The sequence below is a fragment of the Aquarana catesbeiana genome, linkage group LG04 (assembly GCF_042186555.1).
Source record: "Aquarana catesbeiana isolate 2022-GZ linkage group LG04, ASM4218655v1, whole genome shotgun sequence".
In the NCBI taxonomy this organism is placed as follows: domain Eukaryota; kingdom Metazoa; phylum Chordata; class Amphibia; order Anura; family Ranidae; genus Aquarana; species Aquarana catesbeiana.
In genome coordinates this window covers 187,089,527-187,099,704 of record NC_133327.1, presented here as the reverse complement: position 1 = coordinate 187,099,704, position 10,178 = coordinate 187,089,527, and the positions used below count along the sequence as shown (strand labels likewise).

The window sequence follows — 10,178 nt, the reverse complement described above, 5'->3', positions numbered from 1 at the left end:
ATTAGACAGACCAGTAAGTTTAGATGGACTTTACATAAGTGACTAACAAATTATAGCCTAATATCAACAAACATTTTCAAGAAGCTGCAGAAATAGTTTTTTTTTCCTTTTGGCATAAACGTTTTACATAAATAAATACATTTTACACAATAAATTAAAAATTGTAAGCATCCCTGTAAGTGTTAAATAGTTTGTCTCAATCCTCTAGCATTCATTTTTTCTGCACAGCTTGGTCTGCTAAAGGAAGTAATAAAAAAATAACAGACTTACTGCAGGATGAACAGGTAATAAAACTATGTTACAGGGGGAAAAGCAGCATATATGTCATTTTTTAATCTTGTCTTTTTTACTCCCTTAAAAAAATAAGCAGTTTAGTGGAAATTGACTGCAAAAATCCTCTGTGCCAAGAGACAGTATGGGATTCTTCTTATTAATGTGTAAGTGTATGACCAATGTGTCACCTTGACAAAGAGTCTTACAGGGCAACTTAAAGAGGAACTGCAGTCCTTTAAAAAAATAAAATAACCATCAGCAGATACAAATACTGTAGCTGCTGACTTAAAGGGGTTGTAAAGGTAAAAATTTTTTCACCTTAATGCATTCTATGCATTAAGGTGAAAAAACTTTTGACAGTACCGCCGCCCCCAGCCCCCCCGTTTTACTTACCTGACGCCTCGAATCTTCGCTGCACGTTCTTGTCATCTTCGCTGCAGCTCAGCCTGGTCGCTGATTGGCTGCAGTGGATGGATTGAAAGCAGCGCAGCCATTGGCTCGCGCTGCTGTCAATCACATCCGATGACGCGGCGCGCCGGGGGGCGGGGCCGAGTGATACAGCGAGCGGCTATAGCCGCCGGCTGTATCACGGGAGCGCGCCCGCAAGCACTCACCACCATGCGAGGGAGCTCGCATTAAGGTGGTAAATGCTTGCGGGGAGGAGCTGAAACAGCCGCCGAGGGACCCCAGAAGACTAGGTTCGGGGCCACTCTGTGCAGAACGAGCTGCACAGTGAAGGTAAGTATGATATGTTTGTTATTTTTTTTTTTTTTAAAAATTACCTTTACAACCGCTTTAAACAGACGCTTGCAAGCCCAGGAATCCAGTCGGTCCGGTTCTTCACCAATCTTCAGATCCCTGATGCCTCCTTCTTTGACTGTGGGAGCCGGCTGTGACTTCCTGCCATTTCACAGCTGGATCCCCACTGTGCATGCGTGGGATTGCGCTGCTCTGTCAGATTGGTCCCACAGCCTCTTGGGATGTGTGATGTGTTCCAGGAGGTTGTGGGTTGGAGAGCCTAGGCTAAGAATTGCAGAAGTGGGAGTGGGTACCTGTCAGAAAAAGGTAAATACTCCCCCCTCCCTCAAAAAAGCTTTTAAATATTTTGGAGGAGGGGAGGAGAGGCAGATTAGCAGTACTTTCACTTTTAAGTGAAGGTCCACTTTAAGTATTTTTCTGCCATGTCCTTTATTGTCCCTTGTCCCTTATTGTGACTGAATCTGCAGGAACAAAGACTGTAGAGGCGGTGTGTTCTTTTGAGTGGTACTGTTTCTGGTAAAAGCTCTGTTCAGTTCCTAAACAAAGCTCACACCCTGTGCCACAAGCAGCATTAAAAGTAGTGTGTACAAAGCAATTGTAATTACACCACAAGAAAACACACTACTGTTTATATCAGTAAATCTCGAATATCAAGTACTGAATCTAGTAAACATTTTAACCAAAAACAATAAAAGTAGCCTATAAACCAGAGATATGCAATTAGCGGACCTCCAGCTGTTGCAAAAACACAAGTCCCATCATGCCTCTGCCTCTGGGTGTCATACTTGTGGCTGTCGGAGTCTTGCTATGCCTCATGGGACTTGTAGTTCTGCAACTGCTGGAGGTCCGGTAATTGCATATCCCCGCTATAAACATTTACTAAAATAAAAACAGAATTGAAGATTGAGCAGTACAGTGGCTATGTGGTTAGCACATCCACCTAGCAGCACTGGGGTCGTTGGTTCAAATCCCAACCATGGAACTACCTGCCTGGAGTTTGCATGTTCTGCTTGTGTGGGTTTCCTCTGGGTACTCGGTTTCCTCCCACATGCCAAAGACCTTCTGGTAGGTTAATTGGCTCCTGTCTAAATTGGCCCTAGTATGTGTATGCATGAAGGTGAGTTAGGCACCTTAGATTGTAAGCTCCTTCAGGGCAGGGACTGATGTGAATGTACAATACATATATATATATATGTAAATTGTCAGCGCTATATAAGTACAGGCATACCCCACTTTTAAGTACACAATGGGGTTTATTTACTAAAGCTGGAAAGTACAAAATCAGGCTCACTTCTGCATAGAAACCAATGAGCTTCCAGGTTTTATTACCAAAGCTTAATTGAACAAGCTGGGATTAGAAGCTTATTGGTTTCTATGCAGAAGTGAGCCTGATTTTGCACTTTCCAGCTTTAGTAAATAAACCCCATTGTGTACTTAAAAGTGGGGTATGCCTGTACCTGTAATAAATTATTTAAGTAGGAAATCCCCAACAATAAAGCCAGCTGCTTTTATACAAGATCATTTTAAGTTAAATATGAAAGTATTTCATAATTCAGAAGTTTGGTCCAGTGCATCTGTAAGTCCATCAGCACATCGACAATGTCCTTGTCTAAGTATTAAAAAAGAATAAAACACAGAACTTGCTTTTCTTTTGTTTTCCAAGCCGGCAAAATAATGTTTTCCAAAAACCTTTTCTTTGAAGGGAAAAGCAACACTCTCTGAAAGCATTCACACAACCTGGAAAAATTATAACTTGCTTATACTGGATTGCCAAATATGTACAGTGTAATGAAAACCAAAATATTTTAGAATCTTGTCCAGGCTTAAAAATTTGAAGGATCCCCATACAAATTGGCTGCTTGCTGTGCCTGGTTACCTGTGTGATAAAAGAAAGAAATGATAAGAATGTGCAACGGAGTCATAAACATTATCTGGAAAGTACATTCTAAATGCTCATGTTAGTTCACATCTACTATAATATACTACAATATAATCCTTTTGTTGAATACTCCTATTTAAATTATATTCCAAATAGCCAAAATCCCTTCATCTTAACCAATTTTGACAAGGTTAAAATGTATATATATATATATATATATATATATATATATATATATATATATATATATATATATATATAATGGCTAAAACATTTTCTCTGTGTCCTTCCATTTTATTACACATAACTTAATTTCTGAACTTATTTGTTTTGGTTTCTTTGTATGTATGGATTGCATGGGCTGTTACAGAATTGTGGTGAACATTTCATGTCAATAGCACCTTTAGAAATATATTTACTTAGAAAAATGGTGACGTGTTCAATACTTATTTTACCCACTATATATATATATATATATATATATATATATATATATATATATATATAGATATAGATATATGCAAACAAAGATTTCAGTGCTGCTACCCATTTAATCCACCATCAGCAGAGCTCACAGGTGCTTGATCTGCAGTAGCCCATCTCAGAGTAAGAGTCCCTAAAGATGATCCGCACAACCGTTTCTGCTCTAAAATCTTGCTTTTATTCAGGAAACCACAGTGTACAGTGCGCAAATGCAGTCAGTTGACGCGCTTAAGTCTACATATGTATAGCTATATACATATAAGAAACACCTTCCTTTATTAAAGCGGACCTTCAGTCATTTTTTCATCTTTCCATCTATTAAATCCTCTGCCCTTGTTGTTTTAACTTTGGATAGTAAGATATTTATTTTCTGCCAGTAAATATCTTATACAGCCCACTTCTTGTTTCTTGGTGTATATAGTGTAGCGCTGATTGGGATAAGAATTTTTCAATTTACAAAAAATCAATATATCAAACCATTATTCCTAACCTATGTATTTCAAAAAACATTGAGAGTGAATTCCAATAGGCACCTATTACATATAAGATCTGAAGACAAAATAAAAAGTCCAACATAGATGGTGGGGTTCTACACCACGTGAATTAGCAAACTGAGAAAAAGTGATATAAAATAAATGGGTCCTCCGTGTGGAAGCAATGCAGGCTTACCGGAACCGTTGGACTCAGAGAGACGTATGTCACCTGAGTCAATAATGCTTGTGTTGCCACCAGGCAATGATGTGGGGTTTCACAGTGGAACGTTGTGGAATCCAGATGTTTGTTCTAGGACTCTCGACAAACCTCTTTCGCATGTAACCCGGTCTCGTAGTGGCCTATTACATATAAGATCTGAAGACAAAATAAAAAGTCCAACATAGATGGTGGTGTTCTACACCACCTGAAATAGCAAACTGATAAGAAGTGATATAAAATAAATGGGTCCTCCGTGTGGAAGCAATGCAGGCTTACTGGAACCGTTGGACTCAGAGAGACGTATGTCACCTGAGTCAATAACGCTTGTGTTGCCACCAGGCAATGATGTGGGGTTTCACAGTGGAACGTTGTGGAATCCAGATGTTTGTTCTAGGACTCTCAATAATGAGTTATTGGGCAGGACTAAGGGGCCACTACGAGACCGGGTTACATGCGAAAGAGGTTTGTCGAGAGTCCTAGAACAAACATCTGGATTCCACAACGTTCCACTGTGAAACCCCACATCATTGCCTGGTGGCAACACAAGCGTTATTGACTCAGGTGACATACGTCTCTCTGAGTCCAACGGTTCCGGTAAGCCTGCATTGCTTCCACACGGAGGACCCATTTATTTTATATCACTTCTTCTCAGTTTGCTATTTCACGTGGTGTAGAACACCACCATCTATGTTGGACTTTTTATTTTGTCTTTAGATCTTATATGTAATAGGCCACTACGAGACCGGGTTACATGCGAAAGAGGTTTGTCGAGAGTCCTAGAACAAACATCTGGATTCCACAACGTTCCACTGTGAAACCCAACATCATTGCCTGGTGGCAACACAAGCGTTATTGACTCAGGTGACATACGTCTCTCTGAGTCCAACGGTTCCGGTAAGCCTGCATTGCTTCCACACGGAGGACCCATTTATTTTATATCACTTCTTCTCAGTTTGCTATTTCACGTGGTGTAGAACACCACCATATATGTTGGACTTTTTATTTTGTCTTCAGATCTTATATGTAATAGGTGCCTATTGGAATTCACTCTCAATGTTTTTTTAAATACATAGGTTAGGAATAATGGTTTGATATATTGATTTTTTGTAATTTGAAAAATTCTTATCCCAATCAGCGCTACACTATATACACCTGCATTATTTACAAATTTCCTTTTTTTTTGTGTTTATTAGCTGCTATTGTACCGAGTAAGCGCAGTGTTTTTGGAGATTTTTCACTTCTTGTTTCTTGTCTGGTAATTAGCCTAGGCTTATGACATCATGCACAACTCTCTCTCTCACTCTCGTGAGAGTTTGAAGGGAGGGGGGATGAGTCATAAGAGGGCCAATGAGTGCTGCAGGGCTGCAGAGTTAGAGGTGTGCCTCTGTGTGTCTGTGTAAATCCAGGAAGTGAACAGGCAGCAGCTTTAGCTGATCACAGTTAAAATGATTGCAGACAGACTTAGTGGAGGAAGATTTCTGCAGTATATTTGGCAAGTACAAAATCACAGTATATATAAAATAATATGCAAAATGGTTGGAGGGAAGCTCCAGAATGGCAAAGATGTTTTTATTACAAATTAGCAGACTGCAGTTCCTCTTTAACCACTTCCCGACCAACCGCCACAGTTATACTACGGCAGGTTGGCTCCTCTGCGCGAGCCGTCGTAGCTATACGTCGGCCCGCAGGGTCGGAATAGCAGGCGCGCACGCACGCCCGCTGCACAGCAGGGGTGCTGGTGCTCGTGGCCGACGGTCGCGATGACCGCCGGCCACGAGCGATCAAGAGCAGGAGAGACATAACAGGGACGAGTGTGTGTAGACACACACTTCCCTGTTCTGTTCTGACAGGAGTGACAGATTGTGTGTTCCTATTAGCTAGGAACCACGATCCGTCACTTCCTCCAGTCAGTCCCCTCCCCCTTCAGTTGGAATTACCTCCCAGGGAACACAGTTACCCCTCGATCGCCCCCTAGTGTTAACCCCTTCACTGCCAGTGACATTTTTACAGTAATCAATGCAATTTTATAGCATTGATCGCTGTATTGATGCCAACGGCCCCAATGTGTCAAAATTGTCCGATGTGTCTGCCATAATGTCGCAGTCATGATAAAAATCGCAGATCGCCGCCATTACTAGTAAAAAAAAAATAATAATAAAAATGCTATAAATCTATCCCCTATTTTGTAGACGCTATAACATTTGCGCAAACCAATCAATATACGCTTATTGCAATTTTTTTTACCAAAAATATGTAGAAGAATACATATCGGCCTAAACTGAGGAAAAAATTGTTTTTTTATATATATTTTTTGGGGGATATTTATTATAGCAAAAAGTAAAAAATAATGCATTTTTTTCAAAATTGTCGCTTTATTTGTTTATAGTGAAAAAAATATAAACCGCAGAGGAAAAGAAAGCTCTATTTCTGGGGAAAAAAAGGACGTCAATTTTGTTTGGGTACAGCGTTGTATGACCGCGCAATTGTCAGTTAAAACGACGTAGTGCCGAATTGCAAAAAGTGCTCTGGTCAGGAAGGAGGTAAATTATTCTGGGGCTGAAGTGGTTAAGGAAACTGCCTTAATAAAGTAGTGCAAAGACTATGTGCAAACTCCAGCAACTGAAAGTAACCAATCGGAAACAAATTTTAACAGATAAAAGTACTAGAAACTAAATTCTGATTATGTTATCTGATGTTGCACATTACCACTGCACTTTGCAGCACATTATTGAATTCACCCCAATGACCTTATTCAATAAATATTTATTCTTACGGTACCTAAATAATGATTTAAAGATAGGGTTGCCTTTATATGTCCCCTTCTGAAAATGCTAGTTGCCTCCATGTCTACGGCTTCAATATATTCTGAGTTACTGTCCTGGAGCAAGCATGCACCAATGAAACCACAGGGGTTGATTTTCTGATGGCAGATAGTCTGCTCAGTCTGCAAGGAAAGTTGCACTTTGCAAGGGAAGCTGCAAAAGATGTGAACCTTTGCTTAATTCCATCATCCAATTATGTCCAAGCAAAAATGCAGTTTGTTTATTTTCCTTGCGTGAGATTGGCATGAAGACACCATACATGTCATTAATATATAGAATACTAGAGCTTAGCTGTCTGAGGTTTAAATAAGACAGATTTCACGGTCATACTCCATAAGGAGGTTCTAATTAATGACATCTAATTTGGTACACTGAATTCTAGTTTCATAGATATGAATAGTGGTAAATGTAGGAGTATTCTTACTTCCTCCATATGACAAATATGCATTTTTGTTCATTTACATCAGGGGTCTCCAAACTTTCTAAACAAAGGGCCAGTTTATTGTCCTTCAGACTTTAGGGGGGCTGGACTGTCACCATTGGGAGGAGAAAATGTCCCAGCATCAGTGGAAGGAAAAAATTTACATAGGGTCTATGGTCATTTGGAGGAGGGAAAGTGGCATATCATTGGAATTAGTGGGAGAAATAGTATCCCATTGTTGTTTTCAGTGGAAGGAATAGTGACCAATTGTTTATTTTGGCGGTTGGAAAAGTGCTCCATCGATGATGTCAGTGGAAGATGCCCCATTGTTTGTGTCAGTGGGACGCATAATGCTCCATTGCTGGTGTCAATGAAAGTAATACTGCCTCACTTTTGGTGTCAGTGAAGGGAATAGTGCCTCATCATTGGTGTCAGTCAGAGGAATAGTATCTCATATCAATGAGAGAAACAATTTCCCAAGGGCCAGATAAAGGCAAGCAAAGGGCCGCAATTTGGAGACCACCGATTTAGATCAAGAAAGTAATACGTTATGGGCTTAATTTACTAAAACTGGAGAGTGCAGCTCTGCATTAAAAAACAATTTGCCTCCAGTCTTTTTTTTTTTTTGAAGTTAGAAACTGATTGGCTATCATGCACAATAAGATTTTGCACTCTCCAGTTTTAGTAAATTAACCCCTGTGTCACTTTTTATGTGCTATTTATTCAAGGCACTATTTGAAAAATGATCTAATATTTGCTTGCTGAAATAGTGAACAATTTCCGTGGGGTGTATTTACTTTTTCACACAACGATATATAATAATCTTTATATTCATTAGGATGAATTGACTAATGCATGAAGGAAATTTGTGATATGTTACATCAAAACCTAGTTTTTTTGCAAAGTATATGGAAATGAAACTGTAAGGAAATATAGAATGAATTCCAAACTAGGCACTTGATGTTATCTGTGTATTATCAACCCCTACATTTATAAAACTCACTTATGGACCAGCAACTCTAAAAGTATGTGAGATCAGTGACGTGTTTCTTGTGCTAAAATTGACAGCATACTGAAAGTAAAGATGTATCATTGCTTTTGTGCCACTTGGTTGTATGCATTAAACATGTAAACTTGGATCAAGGCTTAACTATGCTGTGTGTTTTTTTTTTTTTAGACTAGTGCCTTGCGAGACATAGCACCCTTAACATTTTATTTTCAGGAGATTCAAAAGTAATGTAGAAAATAACCATCTCTAAAGGAGATCTAATTGATCTAAACTTTAAAGTGGTTGTTAAGCCACTCAGCATTCTTTCTATCATGCCCTCTGTTATAGTAAATGATGTGCCCCAGTGTATGTGAATCCCCTGCTGACGTCAGCCAGGAGGATGAGAGGAGGAGAGAGGCGGCCGATCATGTCAGCGCTGAGTGGCACTATGAAAAAGGTATATGGTGGATTATTAAAAAAAAAACACATACACTGGGACACATCGTTTACTCTAACACAGAGGGGATGGCAGAAAGAAGAAAAACAAAAAGAAAAAACGAAACCTACAAATAGCAAGGTGTCAAATGAAACCTCTGGTAACCTACCCACTCACTAGGATAAAGTGGGGCTCTACGGCCAAAAACACAATTCATAAACAAAAAAGGCAGCCAGGCAGAGCTGCCTAAAGGACCATAACTGTGAGCCACTGGGGTATGGTAATAAAAATAAATGCAAAAGTTCAATCTGTAAAAAAAAAACATACATTACTGAATACAAAAATGAAAAAATAGTAATGATTAAGACAGGAACCACCCACCATCACTAATAAAAAAGACAACGTTGTCTAAAATGAACCAAAAAGGTGTGCCGAAAGCCACACTCACATGTACACAGCTCAATCATCCCTAATGAAGCTAAACAATAGCAATTTAACTATAGGGGAACAATGTGTACACAGAAGCAGGGCTAGCGCCACCATAAGGTGAGGGAGCCAGAATGGGGGGGTGGGAAAAACCCATACCTCTGGGCCTAGCCGGGACCATGCCTGCCAGTGACTAACCGGGACCATGCCTGCTGAATTCTGCTCGAGTAGCGGCTTGTCAGCAGGGGAGCTAGTGTGGGCACACCCACCTCGCAGCTTGTGGGGGGGTTTGGTATCCCACGCGTTACAATATTAACTCTGCATGGCACCTCTCTCCTCGTCAGCTGCCTTTCACATTAAGACTACCTCTACACAGACGGGGAGGAGCCGGGGAGGAGAAGAGACACCGATGTACATCTGCGGCTCTGATATGAGGTCTGTGATTATTACACACTGACGCTTGCATGCGGGGGGGGGGGGGTTGTAAGCTGACAAAAAGGAGTACTTGACTTGCAGTGATCCTCCTAAAGCTGGAAAATAGGAATAAGTTTGTAAAAAAGATAATCGTGACAGAATCTTCAAAGCAAACGAAATGTATCCAAATCACCATCCAAAGTGTATGAATAGCCTGCTTACCAGAAAGCGATGACCACCGCAGCAGTCTCGCCCAGCCTAGGGAAGTAAGGACTCCCTCAACCCTTATGGAAAATCCGGAACTCCCGCTGTTTACTAGGGGTACTCAGAGACATAAAGCAAAAAAGGTTTCCATAGTGTAGAACGTTATTGAATAAAATTTATTAAAAGATAAGATTGCACTTACAGAAAAGAAGTCATCTATCAGAGAACAAACAATGTTGGTTCAATAGGCCAGAGTTGCGGTATCGCCATTAGTCTCTCTCCACTTCCTATATCATGCGCCCATCCACTGTCTCGAAACAACGAACGTGATGACATCACCGTCAAGGCTCCACCAGCCCATTACCCCCCAAAAGAAAAGG

At 40.3% G+C, this 10,178-nt stretch overlaps 1 protein-coding gene across 4 annotated transcripts in view; it reads right to left on the bottom strand.

Moving 5' to 3' along the window:
- Positions 1–2,459: 2,459 nt before the first annotated feature.
- MED12L (mediator complex subunit 12L) overlaps positions 2,460–10,178 on the bottom strand; it is a 777,103-nt gene continuing 769,384 nt past the window's right edge. For all 4 annotated transcript variants that reach the window (XM_073625995.1, XM_073625994.1, XM_073625996.1 and 1 more), the window contains one exon: positions 2,460–2,908. In XM_073625995.1, coding sequence (XP_073482096.1) covers positions 2,856–2,908 — 53 coding nt within the window. In that variant the 3' untranslated portion in view covers positions 2,460–2,855. The remainder of the gene's footprint in view (positions 2,909–10,178) is intronic.